Raw genomic sequence first — 22,717 nt, 5'->3', positions numbered from 1 at the left:
GGGCGTCGACACTGACACACTGACACTGCAGAGCGGTAAGAACATTTTTACCAGTATTGTTTATGAGTTAAAATAATTCAGTAGGGCTACGACTGATATTTATCAAACTGTTTTAGGTGAATCCCAGCTAACAGAATTTTGTTATAAGAACGTTCTCTAAATATTCAGTGTTGGTTCTGGAAACGTAAAAAACGTACAGTTTTCTTGATGTTCCAGGAACGATTCTATAAGGTATAATGTTCCTCAAACGTTCTTTCAACTTAATTTTGATCTAAAATTCAACATTCTAGGAACGTTGATTTGTAACATTCCAAGAACATAAAAAATGTTCAGTTTCCTTAATGTTAGTAGAATGTTATTTAAAGGTTAGTATGATTTTCCTGAAACATTCTTTCAATCATTCAAACACCTGCTGTGAACAAACACTGAAAGAAAGAGAAATAAGAACACAAACTACAACTTTCTTCAGCCACAGCCTTAGATGAACTGAAGATAAAAGACATTAAATCTCTGAAGATCTGATTAAACAACTCAACAAACAGCATTACCAGCTTCACTTATTACTAACCAGACTGACTTTATTTCTGTCACACGTCTACAGAAGCTCTTACTGAGAATTAACAGAAGTTTAGACGTTTCGTTTGAGGTCACCATCATGGAGGTTGGTGGTTGCTTTAGTTGAGCTCTTGACCCTTGTTGTAAAGTCGCTTCTTTATCAGCAATCATGTTTTCAAAAAATATTTCTGTATTGATAAAGAAGATCAACATGTCTGTTTCAATAACAGACAAATAACTGCATTAAGGTGGTTTAATCAACTGCTATATTGTAGTTGTATTTACAAACCCGATTCCAAAAAAGTAGTGATGGGCAGATCGAGGCTTCGTGAAACACTGGAACAGTTGAAACAAATGTGCCGTAATGATTCGAGGCTTCGAAACAATCTGACACCTGTCTCCACGGTGACCCCTAGTGGTCAGAACAGTGGAAATGCAACAAAACTCAGGCCAAAACATGCATTAAAAATACCCTTTAACAAATGTATTGCAAAAGTTTTATTGAAAGTAAAATCAATCAAATGGAATGAACTAATCATCTAATAAGATTAAATATAGAGTGTCTGTATAATATGTGTTCTTTTATCAATTTTAAAGGCTTGTTTTTTTGTTCCATGGCTCAAGCTAAACAGGCCAATAAGAGATTAATAACTACCATTATTAATATTAATTATTCTAATGTATAATTAAAACATCTACAAATGTATAAAACTGATCGGAGATCAGGCAAAACCATAGGGTAAAGCCCTAGACACTTGTTCAATAGTTCTCAGTGAATCTGCATGATTCATGGGCTCACTTTATCATCGCCCTCTATCGGTGAACCATTGAAATTTCGAACTGTTTCGAAACAGTGATGACGTAACAGCCTCGTTTACTAAAATCACGTGACTTTAGCAGTTTGATTCATGCTCCGAATCACTGATTCGAAACAAAAGCTTCATGAAGCTGCGGAGCTTCATGAAGCAGTGTTTCGAAATCGGCCATCACTACAAAAAAGTTGGGACACTGTACAAATTGTGAATAAAGACAGAATGCGATGATGTGGAAATTTCAGTATTTTATTCAAATTTCATGGCATCGACGCATCTCAAAAAAGTTGGGACAAGGCCATGTTTACCACTGTGTGGCATCCCCTCTTCTTTTTATAACAGTCTGCAAACGTCTGAGGACTGAGGAGACTGTTGCTCAAGTTTAGGAATAGGAATGTTGTCCCATTCTTGTCTAATACAGGCTTCTAGTTGCTCAACTGTCTTAGGTCTTCTTTGTCGCATCTTCCTCTTTATGATGTGCCAAATGTTTTCTATGGGTGAAAGATCTGGACTGCAGGCTGGCCATTTCAGTACCCGGATCCTTCTTCTACGCAGCCATGATGTTGTAATTGATGCAGTATGTGGTCTGGCATTGTCATGTTGGAAAATGCAAGGTCTTCCCTGAAAGAGATGACATCTGGATGGGAGCATATGTTGTTTTAGAACTTGGATATACCTTTCAGCATTGATGGTTCCTTTCCAGATGTGTAAGCTGCCCATGCCACACGCACTCATGCAACCCCATACCATCAGAGATGCAGGCTTCTGAACTGAGTGCTGATAACAACTTGGGTTGTCCTCGTCCTCTTTATTCCAGATGACATGGTGTCCCAGTTTTCCAAAAAGAACTTGAAATTTTGATTCATCTGACCACAGAACAGTTTTCCACTTTGCCACAGTCCATTTTAAATGAGCCTTGGCCCAAAGAAAATGCCTGCGTTTCTGCATCATGTTTAGATATGGCTTCTTTTTTGACCTATAGAGTTTTAGCCGGCAACGGCGAACGGCACGGTGGATTGTGTTCACCGACAATGTTTTCTGGAAGTATTCCTGAGCCCATGTTGTGATTTCCATTACAGTAGCATTCCTGTATGTGATGCAGTGCCGTCTAAGGGCCCGAAGATCATGGGCATCCAGTATGGTTTTCCAGCCTTGACCCTTACGCACAGAGATTGTTCCAGATTCTCTGAATCTTTGGAGGATATTATGCACTGTAGATGATGATAACTTCAAACTTTTTGCAATTTTTCTCTGAGAAACTCCTTTTCTGATATTGCTCCATTATTTTTCGCCACAGCATTGGGGGAATTGGTGATCCTCTGCCCATCTTGACTTCTGAGAGACACTGCCACTCTGAGAGGCTCTTTTTCTACCCAATCATGTTGCCAATTGACCTAATAAGTTGCAAATTGGTCCTCCAGCTGTTCCATATATGTACATTTAACTTTTCCGGCCTCTTATTGCTACCTGTCCCAACTTTTTTGGAATGTGTAGCTCTCATGAAATCCAAAACGAGCCAATATTTGGCATGACATTTCAAAACATCTCACTTTCAACATTTGATATAATAATAATTAATAATTCCTTACATTTATATAGCGCTTTTCTGGGCACTCAAAGCGCTTTTACATATGGAAGGGGGAATCTCCTCAACCACCACCAATGTGCAGCATCCACCTGGATGATGCGACGGCAGCCATATTGCGCCAGAACGTCCACCACACACCAGCTTATTGGTGGAGAAGAGACAGAGTGATGAAGCCAATCTGTGTATGGGGATGATTAGGAGGCCATGATGGACAGAGGCCAATAGGAAAGTTTGGCCAGGATGTCGGGGTTACACCCCTACTCTTTTCGAAGGACATCCTGGGATTTTTAATGACCACAGAGAGTCAGGACCACGGTTTAACGTCTCATCCGAAGGACGGTGCTTTTTGACAGTATAGTGTCCCCATTATTATACTGGGGCATTAGGACCCACACAGACCAGTCAAGTCAAGTCAAATTTATTTATATAGCGCTTTTACAATTGGTAATTGTTTCAAAGCAGCTTTACATATTAGAAGCACAGAAAAAAGGGAAGTGGTTAAAAATAAGCTGTACAAACAAGCGTGGTAATATGTAACATATACAAGATGGTGCTACATTAAGCCAATGTCGGCTGACTCCCAGGGGTGGAAAAAAACCCCTAGGAGAAAAACCCAGCGTGCTAACACTGGGAAAAAAGTCCTAGGAGGGAAAAAACCCCTTGGAAGATATATATAATATATGTAAATGGATATGGAGATCAAAATCTGAATTATACATTTTTATTATAGAGATTAAAAATAGATTATATATAAATATATGTAAGTGGATACGGGGATTAAAAATCTGAATTATAGATGCAGCCAGAACTGGATCTGTAGGCCCATTGTCTCCTGGGCTACGTTGTAGTCAGGTCCAGACACAGGTTCTCCATCTGATCTGGATACGGCCTGGATCCAGCACCCGGAAAACCTCAGGATAAGCATAGAGACAGATATTAGCGTAGATGCCATTCTTATTCTGATGTACAGGTATATCTAGTGTTATAGGAAATGTTCTCGGTTCCGGCCGACCTAATTATTGCAGCGTAACAATCCTTTAACGGATTTGAAAAATGTTAATGTATTGATAATGTGTTATGTGTATGCAAGAGCAAAGAGATGTGTTTTTAGTCTAGATTTAAACTGACAGAGTGTGTCTGCTTCCCGAACAATGCTAGGAAGATTGTTCCAGAGTTTAGGTGCTAAATAGGAAAAGGATCTGCCGCCTTCAGTTGATTTTGATATTCTGGGTATTATCAACTGGCCTGAATTCTGAGATCGCAATAAACGTGAAGGACTATAATGCATTAAGAGCTCACTTAGGTACTGGGGAGCTAAACCATTTAGAGCTTTATAAGTAAGTAGCAAGATTTTAAAATCTATACGATGTTTAATAGGGAGCCAATGTAATGTTGACAGAACTGGGCTAATATGGTCATACTTTCTGGTTCTAGTAAGAACTCTAGCTGCCGCATTTTGGACCAACTGTAGTCTGTTTAAAAGCTGAGCAGAACAACCACCCAGTAGAGCGTTACAATAATCTAGTCTTGAGGTCATGAATGCATGAACCAACTGTTCCGCATTTGTCATTGAGAGCATATGTCGTAATTTAGATATATTTTTTAGATGGAAGAAGGCGGTTTTACAGATACTAGAAACATGACTTTCAAATGAACGATTGGTATCGAAGAGCACACCCAAGTTCTTAACTGAGGACGAAGGTTTAATGGAGCACCCGTCAAGTGTTAGAGAGTATTCAAGGTTTTTTCGTGAGGAAGTTTTTGGTCCAAAGATTAGGATATAATTTTTTTCTGAATTTAATAATAAGAAATTTCTTGTCATCCAGTTTTTAATGTCAGCTATGCATTCTGTTATTTTTGTGAATTTGTAGGTTTCGTCAGGGCGCGAGGAAATATAGAGCTGAGTATCGTCAGCGTAGCAGTGAAAACTAACACCATGCTTCCTAATTATCTCTCCTAAGGGCAGCATGTACAGAGTGAAAAGCAACGGTCCTAGTACTGAGCCTTGTGGTACTCCATATTGAACCTGTGATCGATACAACATCTCTTCATTAACTACTACAGACTGATAACGGTCAGATAAGTACGATTTGAACCATGCCAAAGCAATTCCACTAATGCCAATATAGTTTTCAAGTCTTTTTAAAAGAATGTTGTGATCGATAGTGTCAAAAGCAGCACTGAGATCTAATAACACTAATAGAGAAATACAGCCACGATCGGATGATAGGAGTAGATCGTTTGTAACTCTAACGAGAGCAGTCTCAGTACTATGGTATGGTCTAAATCCTGACTGGAAATCCTTACAGATTCCATTTCTTTCTAAAAAGGAGCACAGTTGTGTTGAAACTGCCTTTTCTAGTATCTTTGACAGAAAAGGTAGATTCGAGATTGGCCTGTAATTTACTAAATCTCTCGGATCTAGTTGAGGTTTTTTAATAAGAGGTTTAATAATAGCCTGCTTAAAGGTTTTTGGCACGTATCCTAGTGTTAAAGATTAATTAATTATATCAAGAAGTGGACCTACGACCTCTGGAAGCATTTCTTTCAGTAGTTTAGTCGGCATTGGGTCTAGCATACATGTCATTGATTTTGATGATTTGATAAGTTTAGATAATTCTTCCTCTCCTATAGCGGCGAATGATTCTAGTTTTACCTCAGGGACACTACAGTGCACTGTCTGAAGCGAAACTGTAGACGGTTGCATGTTTTTAATTTTCTCTCTAATATTATCAATCTTGCAAGTAAAGAAGTTCATAAAGTCATTACTGCTGTGCTCTATGGAAACGTCAGCAGTTGAATCTCTGTTTCTAGTTAATTTAGCCACTGTGTCAAATAAATACCTAGGATTATGTTTGTTTTCTATTAAGAGATTTGAAAAATAAGTAGATCTAGCATTTCTTATAGCCGTTCTGTACTCAATCATTTTTTCTTTCCACGAAAGGCGAAAAACTTCTAGTTTTGTTTTCTTCCAACTACGTTCAGCTTTTCTCACAGCTCGTTTTAGGGCCCGAGTGTGCTCATCATACCACGGCGTTGGATTAGTTTCCTTAATCTTCTTTAGACGTAAAGGAGCGACTGCATCTAATGTGCTGGAAAAGAGAGAGCCAATAGTTTCTGTTGCAGCATCGAGTTCTTCTAAGTTGTCAGGTATACTAAGGCGATGAAACTGCTCGGGGAGATTATTTATAAAGCAATCTTTAGTGGTAGACATGATGGTTCTACAATATTTATGGCTGGGTGGTGGTTTTGTAGCCTTGGCTAATTGTATTATACACGAGACTAAATAATGATCTGATAATCATCGCTCTGCTGTAGAATTTCAACAGCATCAATATCAATTCCATGCGACAGTATTAGATCTAGGGTATGATTACGACAATGAGTGGGTCCTGACATGTGTTGTCTAACTCCAATAGAGTTTAAAATGTCTGCAAATGCCAATCCAAATGCGTCTTTATTATTATCTACATGGATATTAAAATCACCAACAACAAGGACTTTATCCGCAGCCAGTACTAACTCTGATATAAAATCAGCAAATTCTTTGATAAAGTCATTATGGTGCCCTGGTGGCCTGTATACAGTAGCCAGCACAAATGTCAACTTACATAATGTTACATAAAGCACCATCACTTCAAAGGAATTATATTTGAAATTCTTTTGAATGATTCTGAATATATTACTATAAATTACAGCAACACCTCCCCCTTTGCCTTTCTGTCGAGGATTGTGTCGATAATCATAACCTTGAGGACTAGATTCATTTAAAGTAATGTAATCGTCTGGTTTTAGCCAGGTTTCTGTCAAACACAGCAAGTCTAGTTTATTGTCTGTGATAATTTCATTTACAATAAGTGCTTTTGAAGAAATAGATCTAATATTCAGTAACCCAAGCTTTATCATTTGTTTATCTGATTTATCTGTGATTTTCATTTTTTGAACATCAATTAAATTTTTACCCTTAAAAGGTTTCGGAAGTTTTTTGTATTTACTAGTTCGAGGTACAGACACAGTCTCTATGTGATAATATCTAGGTGAAAGAGTTTCTATGTGCTGTGAATTATTTGAGTTCTATTTGAGTTTCCACAGGGTGAGCACCCCCTGCTGGCCTCACTAACACCTCTTCCAGCAGCAACCTAGTTTTCCCAGGAGGTCTCCCATCCAGGTACTAACCAGGCTCAGCCCTGCTTAGCTTCAGTGGGCAACCAGTCTTGGGCTACAGGGTGATATGGCTGCTGGGATATATCTATATTTTATTGTGAATAAAATATAAGTTTATGAGATTTGTAAATTATTGCATTCCTTTTCTATTCACAATTTGCACAGTGTCCCCACTTTTTTGGAATCGGGTTTGTACTTTTGGTATTGAAGTGTTATGTGAAAAGGAAATAATAAACTCAAAAGTGATACAAATAAGTCTAACACTGAACTAATTTATATTGGATTGTCCGAAACTTTTTAGATTTTAAAAAAAGAAAACACTTAGACATCAGCGCTCATTTGTCTGTTATTAGACCAGACATGTTGAACTTCTTTATCGGTGCAGAAATGTTTTCCAAAAACGTGCGATTGCTGATAAAAAACAACAACTCTAAAAAAAGTCAGGGGTCAAGAGCTCAACTAAAGCATACACCAACCTCCATGATGGTGACTTCAAACGAAACATCTAAACTTCTGTTAATTCTCAATAAGAGTTTCTGTAGACGTGTGACAGAAATAAAGTCAGTCTGGTTAGTAATAAGAGAAGCTGGTAAGGCTGTTTGTGGAGTTGTTTAATCAGGCTGCGTTTACATTGGCACAAAAAATGCGATCTTTTGCTCACATCTGACACAGATCGGAATTAGGTGCACACGTGTAAACACAAAAATCCACGAGATCCGATTTTTTTCGCATCCGATCTGAGCCACTTCCAAATGTGGTTTTAAATCCGATACATATCCGATCTGTGGACATGCGACCTACGTCTAAACACGCACAGGTAGCTTTAATGTTGTATTATGAAGCAGATGTGCTTGTATGCACTGGCACTGAAAATTCACAGCTTTATTATTGAGGTGGGAACTTTATATGTCTAACGTTATCTATTTTTCTAGAAAGAAATTGCGCACACACACATACATTCAGCAGCTGAATTTCAACCTTTGCCCGGTTAATTTAAAAGAGAGCGCCGTGTTGTTTTTCTTCACTGTAGCTACTCTCTCTCGCTCGTGCTCGCTCTCTAGCTCGCTCGAACTCATTAAAAAAAATGAAATTCTAAAACTGATAAAACTGTAGATAAAATATCAAACGCAAATTACCTTTATTTTCCGGTCTATATCCGTTCAGTCAGAATTCACGCTGCAATACATCCATGACACTGACAGCTGTTAACTTATTCATTCTGGCAGGTAGCCTAGGCTAATCATGGCCACGCGACGTGAAATATATAAATAATTTTAATAGAACGGCCATTCAAAACCCGAGGATCTACTATGTGCATGTAAAACTATTAATGACAATTATTTTGGGACAGGAAGTAATGTAAACACAGATATCGGATACCAGTCGTGTCTAAAGTGAATGTAAACACGCTGGCCAAAAAATCGGATATGGTCAAAAGATCGGATCTGTGCATTAAGACTTGCAGTGTAAATGCAGCCTCAGATCTTCAGAGATTTAATGTCTTTTATCTTCAGTTCATCTAACGCCGGGTTCACACTACAAGCGGCAGCAGAGCGGAAGCAGCGTTAGCAAAGTCTATTTTTGCTGCGCTGCTAACGCTCAATTTAAGTGAAAGTACACCTTTGATGGACAAAATAAATATTATTTCACACAAAAAGTGCTCAAAATGCACAGAATATGCATATCTAGTGTGTTTAAACAAGAATTGAAGTATGTCAGGAAAGAAAATTAATATTAAAACATATTTATAGATTTACTCATTTAAACTTGTTTTTAATTATTCAGTTTGGGTTAAAGTATGGTATATTATAGAAAACTAAACTAAACTAGCCAGAAAATATGATATATAAACATTATTTTAGTTATTACACAGACAGCCATATAGGCTCTTGCATACCCAAATAAAACCCGAGTTCGCAGTCTTGTAAACATGTTCGTGCGGCAGATGATGTAAAACACAAAGCTTACCTCATTCGTGTGCAGCAATGGATGACACAAGGCTTTTATTTATTTATTTTTATTTATTTTATGTTTATATGTGAGTGTTGTACACCTTGCATGTTAACAAACTTTCAAGACTATCAAGTTTAACAATGACCAATTATAAAAACTAATTTATAGCTGTCTTTGTAAAGAAATGCTCACTTATGCAGCTTCGAGCCGCTGCTGTGACACTGTACAAACGCTTCCAGTGTGAATACTCGCGCGTCTCTGCAGCTGCAGTTCACGCTCACGCGCTGCTTCCGCTCTGCTGCCGCTTGTGGTGTGAACCCGGCCTAAGGCTGTGGCTGAAGAAAGTTGTAGTTTGTGTTCTTATTTCTCTTTCTTTCAGTGTTTGTTCACAGCAGGTGTTTGAATGATGGAAAGAATGTTTCAGGAACATCATACTAACCTTTAAATAACATTCTACTAACATTAAAGAAACTGAACATTTTCATGTTCTTGGAATGTTACAAATCAACGTTCCTACAATGTTGAATTTTAGATCAAAATTAAATTGAAAGAACATTTGAGGAACATTATACCTTATAGAATCGTTCCTGGAACATCAAGAAAACTGGACGTTTTTTACGTTTCCAGAACCAACACTGAATATTTAGAGAACTTTTTTTTAACAAAATTCTGTTAGCTGGGATGTGATGAAGTGATTTAATCTCCAGAAGCTCAATATCTGTTGTAGATTCATGTGTAAATATTGTGTGAAGCTCTTTAGACACACGAGGCCTGACATGAGAAACATCATCAGTTCACGTCAAGCCTTCAATGAGCCGTGAATTATTCTGAATTATCTGTCAAATAGAGTTTGTGATGTTGTATAGAGATGAGGCTCATAATGTGATAATCGTCAGTTTTCTGATTGCAGAAGTCACTATGGTGTCGTCTCTCATAAAGTTTCTTCCTCTGATCGTAGTGATCATGACTGCGGGTGAGTCTTCAGTTTCACTCACTATACAGATATTTGAACAAAAGATGATTGAGATCTTCACACTTACAAACTGACATCAGTGTTTTACTGTCAGCTGACATAAAAATATTCAGAAGTTAAAAGTTATTTGTTGTACATTTAAAACACCTGAAAGCCTCTTCATTTTTCATTTCTGTGTTTCAGGGGTTGATGGTCAGCAGGATTGGGGAGTGAATTACAGCCATTCATATGTTTGTGCATTAAAGGGATCAACAGTGAAAATATCCTGTACTGTAAGATATCCTGATGATCATGAGCTCGTAACAGCTTTCTGGACCAAAACCTTTAGAGAATCACCTGATCTGTGTTCAGATCCAGAGAAGAGAGGAGGGATTCAGTGTTTGAGTGAAGATAAAGACATTTACAGCATCACTTTGATGGCTGTAACAGAAGCCGATAAACACATCTACTACTTTAAATTTACTACAAACATGGGTGTAAAATGGACGGGTGTCCCTGGAGTTCAGCTTGACGTCACAGGTAAAACTAGTGAACTCTCAGAAATAGACCACAGAAACACACAAACACACACATCAAACACTTTATTATGTTACTGAATCTAACAAATTACCTTCTTTATTTGTTGGAACACAAAAGGAGATATTTTATAAAATGTCCTGATCGCTCTTGTTCATATAATGACAGCAGGCTCCTTCTTCAAGTGCAGAATTGTCTTAAAATTGTGACTTTTGACTGATATTCCAGTGTTGTGAATATGTGCAATAGAGTTTAATCGAGAAACAAAGTAACAAACCACAATGTAATATCTTATTTAGCACAAATCTTCACTTCGGTCAGGGTGAACTGCTGTTTTCAAACAAATTCATACATGTAAGATCAAGATTTTTTCTCAATAATAAACAGCACTATGATTTCTTTCTCATCAAAGCTTGTCATTTGATTATACCGAACACTTGAATGTTCAGCAAGTGTGTTTTGATGCTTTCATATTCTTTTTAAAGCTTGAGGAAGGTCATCATTCAGATCTAATTTTGCCTATTTAACTGAACAAAAGACTTGTATTATTTTAGAGCATATATTATTGTTCTTTATTAGACTGTAAACAATGCCAGGAATTACAGCATTAAATTATTTTATGATAAATTACTTTAGTCAGATATTTTACAGTGAAATTAATGCATGCTGGGTCTTTTTCTTACGAATTACTGTTGAATGATGCTGACATCACAGTAATTTACTGCTCTTGTTTTACTGTGAATTCATATTATAAAGTTGTCTTTAACCATGCCACAGTAAGAAATTATATTGTTTAGTACTGTAATTGATTTAAAGTCACCACAATGGTGATCGGCGTTCAATTTGCTTGGGCTACTGGACCGTGTATTTTCATATTCAAATTTGTGATCTAGCCAGGGGTGGATTAAGGTGGTCAGGGGCCCCTAGGCTGCTCTTTGTGTGAGCCACCAACCCATCATACCAACCAATCATAAATGTATTTAGTGCCATACATGGTCCACACGCAAATATTAAGGTTAACTGGCATACACACACACATTGAGACAGCCAATACAGTTTTTCTTGTGTGGACCACCACAGTATGAAAATTACCACCACACCATATAGGAAATTAAATATCATAATAAATCATATATAATAAACCACTATATAATACATGGCCTAATCCGGTTTCATACGAATTACATAATCTGAGAATATTAATTTTCCATTTGAATTGGTTCGATTAAAAGTAGATATTTCAAGCTTTATATTTCTAATGTCTGTGAGGGAAGTAGGCTACGATTCATGTTTGTTACATGCTCAAGTTCACAGAGATGGCAGAATGTGGATCCTGGTTTTCATTTTACAAAAGCACAAAGTTTTGCTGTTATTGTGAGTTTACAGAAATTAAAGTAGACCCTTTACAGTTTATATTACTCTTATCTGTATGACCAAAATGACGGAGTATTTTAAGTTAAATGCAATCGATTGTTACATATCCCTTGTCTCCCGGACTCCATTTCCCAGGATCCTCTTGTTCTCCACACCTGCACTCACTTCCCTCGTCATCTCCCCATCATCACTGATCACCTGCACCTGGACTTCCTCATCAGCACCTTCCTATATACATGGACTCACTCCCTTCACTCTTTGTCTGTTCTAAATGTTATATTGAATGTGTTGGTTGTTTGTTATGCTCCTGCTTTCATTAAATACCCTTTGATTGTGGATGTCCGTATACGTCTCGTCTCTACAACCCAGCACCAGTAACAGAAGAACAGACCTTAACCGACTGGACATCCACAAATTGAATCATGGGTTTGTTTCTGGTTCCCGTGGCTCCTACTCCCCCTCAGCCCCTCACAACTACATCAGCGGCTAACCGGCTCATCGGGCTCTTCCAGGTTGGCCGTTCACTGGAGAGGTATGTGGAGGAGTTTGTAGAGCTAGCTTTTCTGACTAACTGGTCAGATGCACGTTTGAACGCCCTGTTTCTGGATAAACTGGATGATGACACTATCCGTTTTGATGAACCTGAAGATTCTTTTTCCTTGAGCGAAACCATTAATCTAATTTTGTATTTAAACGGATCTAATTTCCTTGTTGATGAGGTTCAGGATATGTGTCCTTCTCGTCCAGTCCCTCCAGAAACAGAGGTGGCCAGCTCCAGCCGCCGCCGAGCCAGCATCTCCAGACTCCGCCGCCGAGCCTGCATCTCCAGTCTCCGCCGCCGAGCCTGCATCTCTAGTCTCCGCCGCCGAGCCGGTAACTCCATGCTCCACCGCCCAAAAGCCCACTCCTGCCCACAGAAACACTCCCTTCCTCAAACTTTTAAAAACTATCCTAAACCTCCCAAAGTATTTTTTTTTGGGGGGGGCAAGTACCCGTGGGTGGGATACATGTGGGTGGGCCTTAAGGAGCTCCAGGGCCATCCACGGCTCCTGACCCGCCATGGCTGCCCGCTGCACCTGACCCGCCATGGACTTCCTCATCAGCACCTTCCTATATACATGGACTCACTCCCTTCACTCTTTGTCTGTTCTAAATGTTATATTGAATGTGTTGGTTGTTTGTTATGCTCCTGCTTTCATTAAATACCCTTTGATTGTGGATGTCCGTATACGTCACGTCTCGTTTCTACAACCCAGCACCCGTAACAGCGATCACACCGTTGCCTCCATGTCATGGAGTAAAGCGCGCTCCACGCAAACATGGATATGCGCCTAATAATAACGCACATTTATCTAGGACTAGGCTACTGCTACTACTTACATGTTTCAAGTGATAAGCCGTATTTGAGGTTGATGAATGATAGACGAATGTTTGGATTTCCTGCCATTAACGATCTCTCCCTCACAAACTGCATGACTTTGCCACTTTGATTTGATCAGCAGCTGATTGGACAGATGTGACCCAAATGTCACATCTCTCCAATCACCTGCTTATTTTAGTTTTGTTTCTTATGGGCCAGTTAGGGTCTTTTTTTTGTTCACGTTGAAGTAAATTTAAAATAATAATAATAAAAAAATAGTCTGGCCAGTCCGGGGCCCCTGCACACATGGGGCATAAAGTTTTAATGAAGTTCCAAATGTAGGTATGGGAGGAGCCTAGACATTCAGTCCTGTCAATCATCATTACGTGGATACTATGTAAGCTGCAAACACCGTGTCATTCCATTGACAAATTTTTCCGCCATTTAGTCCCGCCCTATTCCATGAAACATGTCCCAACCCTACGAAATATAGCTCTTTACCTCAGACAACGAAATTCCTGCGATGCAGCATCTTCTGTGTCATAGAACCGACTCTAGGATAATCCAACTCTTGTTGCTCTAATTCTGGACAAAACAATGGGAATCGAGGTCGTCATTCTCGACATCCTCCAGCAAATTCATCAAGGTGCCGCCATGGAACTCACTCTTCCCCACCTTCAGCTAGGCGCCCACGCACCTGAGCCACATCGATTTCTCCTTACACGCCAGCTTATCCGATGACGTCTGGATCATCTCCCATACCTGAAATTACAAAATTTAACGTTAACGGGCAGTGGTATGCACTCGTGGCCGCAAGCATCCTTTTTCCCCGAAGACAAACCAAAGCACAGTTTTATGAGCTTTACCTGAATTCTCAAACGTGCCAGATTCCACCCGATTCTCTGCCCAAAAGGGCCGCCGGTCATCCATCCAAGAGAGTTCGGCGCACTCCTTCCAACCAGGTAGCCGCGTCTGCCTCGAGCTCCATTGACGTCTTTTCCATTCCTGGCATGCATGCGCCACCAGCCACAATGGCTTCCAACCCCACCCTCCCTGTTTCTAGCACAGGGGGCAGGGCCTCCAACAAACTTAGCTCAACAATCCCACACCTTCCTAGCACCCTCAGCTTCCTCAGTTTACAACATTGCTCCCCCGTACAGCCCCACCTGCCACCCACCTCAGATTTGCTTAATCTCCCCCATAACTCAGCAACCTTTGTTCCTTCCAGGAGGACCTGCTCCCTTTCCAACCGTTCCCAGAGTGGTCTCAAGTGTGAGGCTGCCTCTGCACACAGGAACTGCTCCAGAGCCTTCTCTGCATCTTATCATTCCCTCTTCCTTAAGCCTTCCCTCTATGAGTGCAGAACCCAGCATGAGGCAGCCTCTGCACCCGGTGCCTGCCCCGTCTTCTCTCCCTCCTAATTTCCCCCCTCCTACTTCAGCCTGTCCACCTTTCTATTAACTGTTCACGGCCGTACTAACAGAAACACCCACCCACGCAGTTGCAATGGTGCCCCTACCTGTCTCTAACCTAAATCCAAAACTCAAAAAACCCTCAGCCAACCTCCTCCGATGTTAAATCCACCTCATACGTGCCACAGTCCGGGCATGATCGCTCTCTTTCTGGAAAACAAAAAGCAAGTTTTCATTCTAGTTTAATTCATCAGGTCTGCAACAATTTCAATGATTTTTGTTGCTTCAGACAAAGATGCCGTTTTTTGCACGTTTGTATATTTTTGTGGTGGTGCGCATACCCGCCCTGTCTGTCCTGTGTACAAATCCTCAGCAAAAACAATAAAGATTCTTCTCTTCTCTTCTCTTCTCTTCTCTTCTCTTCTCTTCTCTTCTCTTCTCTTCTCTTCTCTTCTCTTCTCTTCTGTTAATGTCCCTCTCTTAGTGCACTAAAAAACACCTTAACCAGCAATTCACTCACTACCTCCTTTCTGGTTTACAACAAGGTTTTGATCCAGTGTTAGAAAGCCTACCAAATGCAACTTACGTTTGTAATAATTTAAAGTTTGCCCTGACAGATCCGGATACTGTAGATGCCCTCCTCGCAAAGGAGGTGAATTCTAATTTCATGATCGGCCCATTCGATTCCCCCCCATTTGAAGTCTTCCGCATTAACCCCATTGGAAAAAATCTCAGGAAAAAAGCGTATTATTATCGATCTCTCTGCTCCCCACATCTGCTTCGTTCCAAGCATCAATAGCCTAATCCCTCTGCCAGAGTTCTCTTTGAACTATCACAATGTTGTCCAGGCAATTCAGCTAATTAAATCTGCTGGTCACAGAGCCTGGTTAGCCAAACTTGACATCATGTCAGCCTTCACGGTTATGCCAATAAATCCTGATTTCTGGCATCTCTTTGGAGTGTGCTGGTGAGATAAATATTATTTTGCCATTCGTCTGACTTTTGGATGTAAAAGCAGCCCAAAAATCTTCGACACGCTGTCCGAAGCCCTATGCTGGATCCTTGCAAATCCGAGAAAACTGAGGGACCTGCCACCTCCCACGAGTTTCTTGGAATTAATCTTGATTCAGTCAAGTTCCAGGCTTCATTGCCAAAAGAAAAAAATTAGCTCCCAATTAGGGATGCAGTGATTAACCGATTTCACAATTAACTGCAATTTAAAACGTCACGGTTAAATAATCGTAAAGGCTTTGTGACACCAAATGTTTCTGTTGTATAGAACTGTTGCAACTTGCACAAAATGAAAACAAAGTTACACTAGCCGTGCACCAGCTTAAAGTGTCATGCTTATCAGAGACACAGAGGTTACTACTCCACACACTACTAGATTAACTATGGCAGAGGAACCAAACAGCGAAAACAGACCCCTAAGAGATTCCTCCACCAAAGAAACGGTCTCATGTGAAGCAATCCTATTAGTAGCATGGGAGGCTGCGGCCATGAGGCCCAGGAGCCTGTGACAGGTGCTTACAGAGACATGATGTCCTAGTCTGAAGCAGGCCAAACATGTAACAAGACTGGAAATCTGGGCAGGGCCAGATGGGAAACTAGAAAGTAGTGGCTGAACCTCTTCTATTGCCCCCTTGAGGAGGAGGGAAGATAGTTCCTGCTGTAGCACAGAAGCCTCTGAGGCGCTGTTCACTACAGTCAGAAAAACCCAGTTGAAACTGGGGGGTGGGGGTGGGGTATGCGACAGAACTGGAGTGTGTAACCAAACTGCACTGTTTTTAGAATCCAAGGCACAATGTAGAGGACATACCTGTATTAGAGAGTAGAACTGGTCCTTGCAGGGTAGCATGGGTGACCGCAAAGGAGAGCGCCCAGCGTCCTGACGTGGAACGAGAGGGCCCACAGCCTGTGTGACTCATATGGAGTCTGCCGGTTCCTGAATAAAACCGTACGTGTCTCCGATTACGCAAGCAGCAGGCAACAAACAAATCGGAGGTGAGGGGAGAAAGTTTAGCACCTCTCCTATCTCCCGTGATGAAAAGGGGTGAGGCTGATCGAATGTTGCACACCAAAACGCGCTGGGTGGCGGATGTGACAGAGCTGAATGAGGAGAGCGAGTGAGAGGTGGGCAGAAATGCTTGCGTGGTCTGACTCAACCTCAGAAGGCAGGGGAAGCTCTCCCCTTCTGGTGTGAGGGTCAGGAGTGAGTCGAAGGAGCTGGAGTGGAGGCCGCTTCAGCTCAAGACGCCTATGGGGTCACTGGCAGGGCAATGGGCGACCAGGGGCTCCCCAAACCATAGTCAGTGGGGGATGAACTGGGTCACTTCTCCTACTGGCGGACTCCTTCCTATGCAAGGAACGCTCTCTGTGTAGATAAGAGGAGGGGATGAAAGAGTCTCTAACTCTCCTGGGCATAAACTGCCTGAAAGCAGCCGACTTGGACTTGGCGACCCGAAATTCCTGAACAGTCTGCAATTACAGAAAAAAACATTTATTTAAACCACTATAATGCAGTCATTTGTCTGTTATTAAAACAGACATGTTGATCTGCTTTATCAATGCAGAAATGTTTTCTGAAAACATGCGATTGCTGATAAAGAAGCAACTCAACAAAAGTCAAGAGCTCAACTAAAACAAACACTGATCACCATGAAGGTGACCTCAATAAGAGCTTATGCAGTTGTGTGACAGATATAAAGTCAGTCTGGTTAGTAATAAGTGAAGCTGGTAATGCTGATTGTGGAGTTGTTTAATCAGATCTTCAGAGATTTAATGTCTTTTATCTTCAGTTCATCTAAGGCTGTGGCTGAAGAAAGTTGTAGTTTGTGTTCTTATTTCTCTTTCTTTCAGTGCTTGTTCACAGCAGGTGTTTGAATGATTGAAACAATGTTTCAGGAACATCATACTAACCTTTAAATAACATTCTACTAACATTAAGAGAACTGGACAATTTATGTTCTTGGAATGTTACAAATAAACGTTCCTAGAATGTAAAAATTTTAGATAAAAATTAAGTTGAAAGAACATTTGAGGAACATTATACCTTATAAAAACGTCCCTCTAATGTCAAGAAAACTGGACGTTTTTTATGTTCCCAGAACCAACACTGAATATTTAGAGAATATTCTTATAACAAAATTCTGTTAGCTGGGATATTATTGAAACATTACTGCTGAAATCATGTGACTTTGGCACTCCGAACAACTGATTCAAAACAAAAGATTTGTAAAGCTTCGAAGCAGTGTTTTGAAATCACCATTGCCATCGGACCAAGAGCTCAGTGAACAAAGATCTTACGGGTGTGGAACGACATGAGTAATAAATAACATAATTTTCATTTTTGGGTGAACTAACCCTTTAAACTGACCACGTACAGGTCTCTGCAGGACAGTAATGATCAGTGGGCAAAGCCATAAACAGAGGGGCGTTTTTGAGAGCGTGACCTAATTTGCCCACGTCAGAGTGTGGGTAGGGTTTAGGGTGGGGTCGGGTGAAGGGGATCATTTTCATTGCATGATATATAAACACCCACCAGTTTGAAAACACCCACACATACAGAAACGCCCACTTTTGTTCCGCAGCGATCTCATTCTCAAGCTGACAGTGAATGAGTTGTTGTTGTTGTTGTTGTTGTGTCAGACCTGCAGGTGGAGACACAGCAGAGAGTGAAAGAGGGAGATTCAGTCACTCTGACATGTAAAAGCAGCTGCTCTCTGACTGAACAAACAACATTCATCTGGTACAGAAACACACAGAGATTCACTGAAGGAATTGTGAAAGAGAATCAGCTTCATCTGCAGTCAGTCAGTAGTTCTGATGAAGGAAACTACAGATGTGCCGTTACAGGACATGATCATCTTCTCTCTCCGCCTGTTTATCTTGATGTTGAATGTGAGTACAAACTGATTCATTAATATTAGTGAAATATTTCACAGATTATGCAGAATTTAGTTCAGATTTGTTTTATAAATTCAGGCCCAATCATACAGACTGCATGACATTTTTGTTTATTAGACATGATTTATTGTTATTCATTTATCATTATGCAAAATTAATGTAAATCATGAATCAGTGTTTAGTGATTATTTTTATGAATCTTGTGTTGATAAATCTGTAAATATGATATTGTTTTATTGACTTTGCACCAGTTCAGATGTTCATTTGAACCTTTCTCATCACTATTTTAAATTCTACTTGCATTTAGACTTCAGTAATTTAATAATGATAATGGAATTAATGGCGTAAATAAAATCATTATTTTCATGTTTTATATATATTTCATGTAGATCCTCCAAAGAGTGTCTCAGTGTCCATCAGTCCGTCTGGTGAAATAGTGTCAGGAGATTCAGTGACTCTGAACTGCAGCAGTGATTCAAACCCTCCTGCTCTGAACTTCAGCTGGTTTAATGAGAATGAAACCTCAGCTGTTGGATCTGGACAGAGTTTCAGCATCTCCAGCTTTAGCTCCAGTTTCAGTGGACGCTTCTACTGTGAGGCTCAGAATAAATATGGATCTCAGAGATCAGCGTCTGTTTCTCTCACTGTTAAAGGTATTTTCTATAAACAGACACTCTTTCAGGTTCATCTGTCTCACGTGTGAAATGATCTTCATGATCATCTGGTTTCAGGGATTCAGAGAGCTGCTCTGCACACAGTTTCTGGGATCGTGGTGGGATGTGGAGGATTGATCTTCATCATCATCATCATCTTCATCATCATCATTGTGTTCATAAAGTGAGTGAAGTTTATCTGCACACTAAATCTATTCACTAAGAAATCTATAAAAATCAATCTCACATCTAAAGTAAATGGACTATATTTCAATAATTTTCTTTTTTAATATATTTTAATACATTTTTAATAATTTTCTGTCTGTTTTCAGGATGAAGAAGAGGAGAGAAGGTGGAACTGAAGATGTGAATCAAAAGCAGGCGAGTCGACAAACACACTCCTCCATCTACAACTGAAACACATTGTGATTGTATTGTTGTATTGAACTATGAATACGATAGTGTACATGAAGCAATATAAGTGCAGAAATCTCTCTCTATAGACGGCTGACGTGAGTGACGATACATACGCAGCTCTGGATCCAGCGTCCAGAACATCTGCTGACATTTACAGCACAATCGCAGTCAGTAAATGTCTCCAACACTTTTTACAGTCAGATTCAGCAGATCCACACATAAACAGGCTGTTTGTTGATCTGTCTCTCACAGTCTGTTCAGTCCAGAGCTCCTGATGACACCTACACGGCTCTTGAGCTTCAGTCCAGATCTTCTGAATATGAGACTCTAGCAGTGACTTCAGCAGATCCACATTAAACTCTCCTCACTGTATTACTGCTAATATGAAACAACTGAAGCTCCTCAGAAACTGCCCATCATTATCAGCTCATGAACATCATTTCATCATCAATAACATTCTGATTTATTAAACTGTGTATATTGTAATTGAGCTTATAAGAGTTTGCAGAATTATTTTTTTCTATTAGTCTTGTAAATCTATATTTTAGCCTGCATGTCACATTTTATGTTTGTGCTTCATAAGCAAATGCATTTTAGGAGAAAACTTGTACAAAATATTTAAAGTAACATCATAATAACATGTAGTTATACTTTAGTTTCTGCTTCACTGGAGTATTAAAATTGAATTTATGTATGTTAATTTCACAGTTAAGCAGTATTTTCATGTTAAACTCAGTTCAGTCTGAATCTGATTGTATTAAAGTCTCAGTTTCTCTGTCATGTCTGACGCTCTGTTGACTGGATTTTATTCTACTGTATCTTTACTGGAGGAACTTAATCATTTTTGTAGTGTTTAAAAGACCGAGATCTCAAATAAACATTTCTCTCATAGCTGCTGTGTATTTTATTAATATAACTGACATTATAACTGATATGCACCCGCATATACTACATTCCCCCCCTTTTAGGACATTTAAGAAAAAATGCAGGAAAAGAAAAATACTCATTCACCAACATGTAATAAACAAGTATGACCTCTCAATTATTATACAGTTCAAAACAACTGGAATAATAAACAGCACCTGTTTACATGTTTGTTATTTATCTTTCAACAAAAAACACTCAGAACACAAACATATTTTCTTGAACTTCTCTTTTTTACTTCTTCTTCTTCTTAGCCATTTCAAAATCACTGAATCTAATTGGCTTTTTTTTTTTTTTTTTACAAGCCTCTCACTCCTAGTACAATATCCTTGCTCAGTGTTTTCATCCACCACAGTTTGATCTTGTTTGATTGTCCTCCTGGACTGACCGCTCTGTATCATCTCCTGCAAATTCCTCCACAACATCTGGTAGATCTTGTTCTTTGCTTGCACACAAGTGTCTGCTGTTCCTTCTGTATGTTGACCAGAATCCGTCACAATGTTGAAGGAACGTGTCTCCGGCCTTTGTTCTGTCACCATTGCCGACTTCCAACCCTGTGATGTTTCCACCCTAACGACTGATCAACAGTAAAGAGAAATGACTGACCTTTGAGCTTGAATATATCCACACCCAACTTGTACCATGGAAGCTCTGGCAGTTCATGGGGTTTCAATGGCTCTTTTTGGTTCTTTGGCATTAGCTGCTGGCACACTGTACATCTTCCAACCATGTTCTGGATCTCTGCAGACACACCTGGCCAGTACAAGTCTCTCCTCGCATGTTCCTTGGTGCGTTGTACTCTTTGATGAGCTGCACGTAGTCTTTCCAGTATTACTGGCCGCATACCTCTTGGGATGATGAATTTGTCATTATCAGTCCGTCACAGATTCTTATCATGTCTTTGAAGGGCCAGTAACTCCTCAGATCTTTGTCGAGCTGTTTCTTGTGGACAGGCCATCCTCGCTGGTGCACTTCTCTTAGCTTTGAAGATGTTTCATCTGCTTTTGTCTCTGACTTGAGCCTTTCAAGCATTTCAGTGCCCATGACCTCAGTGGCTTCCATTGCATAAACTACTCTCTCCTCACCATCCATGTTTTCATCATGCAGTCTGTCTTCAGACAGAAATGCCCTGGACAGAGTGTCAGCTATCAGCATGTCTTTTCCTGGTGTGTGGCTCACCTGCAGATTCTAGCGCTGCAGCTGCAGAAGCTTTCTTTGCAGACGGGCTGGAGCTTGACTCAGAGGCTTTGTAAAATTTGCCTCCAGCGGCTTGTGATCAGATTGTTGTAATGACTGAGGCAAATCAGACACAATTATTGGTTAGTTAACCAATAGTTTTAAGCTCACTCTGGAGTCTGTCCCCATCCCCCGGGAAGTTTTCAGTTACAAGTTTATTACGCTGAGGAATGTGGTTGCCGCATGGAGAACAGAGTAGAGACACAGAAAATCTGCATCTTCCCTGCATTTTCCACACAGAACACAGACTCTATGGCATTAATGTATAGACAGACTGTGCTATAAATGATTCCTTCTCAGGAAATGGTATCCATTATTACTGATGTTGTATTGTACTCATTGTATTTACATGTTTGATGATTGTTAAATGTTATGACCTGCACGGTAACTTCAATCATGCCATGTTTAGTGTCTATACGTTCGTAGCGGGAAGATTTAAATGCTTGTGTATGCGGTATGTCCATACCTGTGCAACACATCAGTATTACAAGAATCTATAATAGATCTGATTCAAGAACTCAGCTTGTTAATCTTTCTGGGTTGTAAAAGCCCTGACAGGAGGGGTGTTGCCACCCGGAATTACAACATCTTCATTGGTCCGGTCAACAACTGAGAGGTGTGACTTTGACCAGAGGTTAAAACCCAGTGAACAGTGACACTCCTCTCTCTTCTTCCTTGCTTCTGGACCGAACAAATCTCCTTGCGGCCGGCCTCTCTAGGCCCGGCCGCAAGGCTGGTAGGCCCCTGGCCTACAACACCCAGCCATGTGCTCATCACCCAACAGACTGGCAACAACTTCAGACGATAACGTCAAGAGTTATCCTCAACTTGCAGATCCGACGCTCCTCAGCCTAAGGGCATCTTGCAAGTATCG

At 40.1% G+C, this 22,717-nt stretch overlaps 1 protein-coding gene and 1 pseudogene across 1 annotated transcript; one reads left to right on the top strand and one right to left on the bottom strand.

Moving 5' to 3' along the window:
• The first annotated feature begins 1 nt into the window (after position 1).
• On the top strand, positions 2-20,574 carry LOC125271717 (sialoadhesin). The gene is made up of 8 exons (XM_048195898.1): positions 2-35; positions 9,983-10,045; positions 10,229-10,564; positions 18,356-18,607; positions 19,003-19,266; positions 19,345-19,450; positions 19,599-19,850; positions 19,936-20,574. The coding sequence occupies exons 2-7, from the start codon at positions 9,991-9,993 to the stop codon at positions 19,681-19,683; spliced, it is 1,098 nt and encodes a 365-aa protein (XP_048051855.1). The 5' UTR covers positions 2-35; positions 9,983-9,990; the 3' UTR covers positions 19,684-19,850; positions 19,936-20,574.
• On the bottom strand, positions 7,082-7,198 carry LOC125273185 (annotated as a pseudogene).
• Positions 20,575-22,717: the final 2,143 nt, after the last annotated feature.

Source organism: Megalobrama amblycephala, linkage group LG7, assembly GCF_018812025.1.
Source record: "Megalobrama amblycephala isolate DHTTF-2021 linkage group LG7, ASM1881202v1, whole genome shotgun sequence".
In the NCBI taxonomy this organism is placed as follows: domain Eukaryota; kingdom Metazoa; phylum Chordata; class Actinopteri; order Cypriniformes; family Xenocyprididae; genus Megalobrama; species Megalobrama amblycephala.
The sequence above is the reverse complement of the archived record's forward strand: the minus strand, read 5'-3'. Positions and strand labels throughout refer to the sequence as shown.

Excerpts from the sequence above, each read along its gene's own strand:
- LOC125271717 (XM_048195898.1), top strand. The coding sequence starts at position 9,991 with ATGGTGTCGTCTCTCATAAAGTTTCTTCCTCTGATCGTAGTGATCATG. Across the intron at positions 10,046-10,228 it reads CGTAGTGATCATGACTGCGG|GGGTTGATGGTCAGCAGGAT; the intron begins GTGAGTCTTCAG and ends TCTGTGTTTCAG. Across the intron at positions 18,608-19,002 it reads TGTTTATCTTGATGTTGAAT|ATCCTCCAAAGAGTGTCTCA; the intron begins GTGAGTACAAAC and ends TATTTCATGTAG.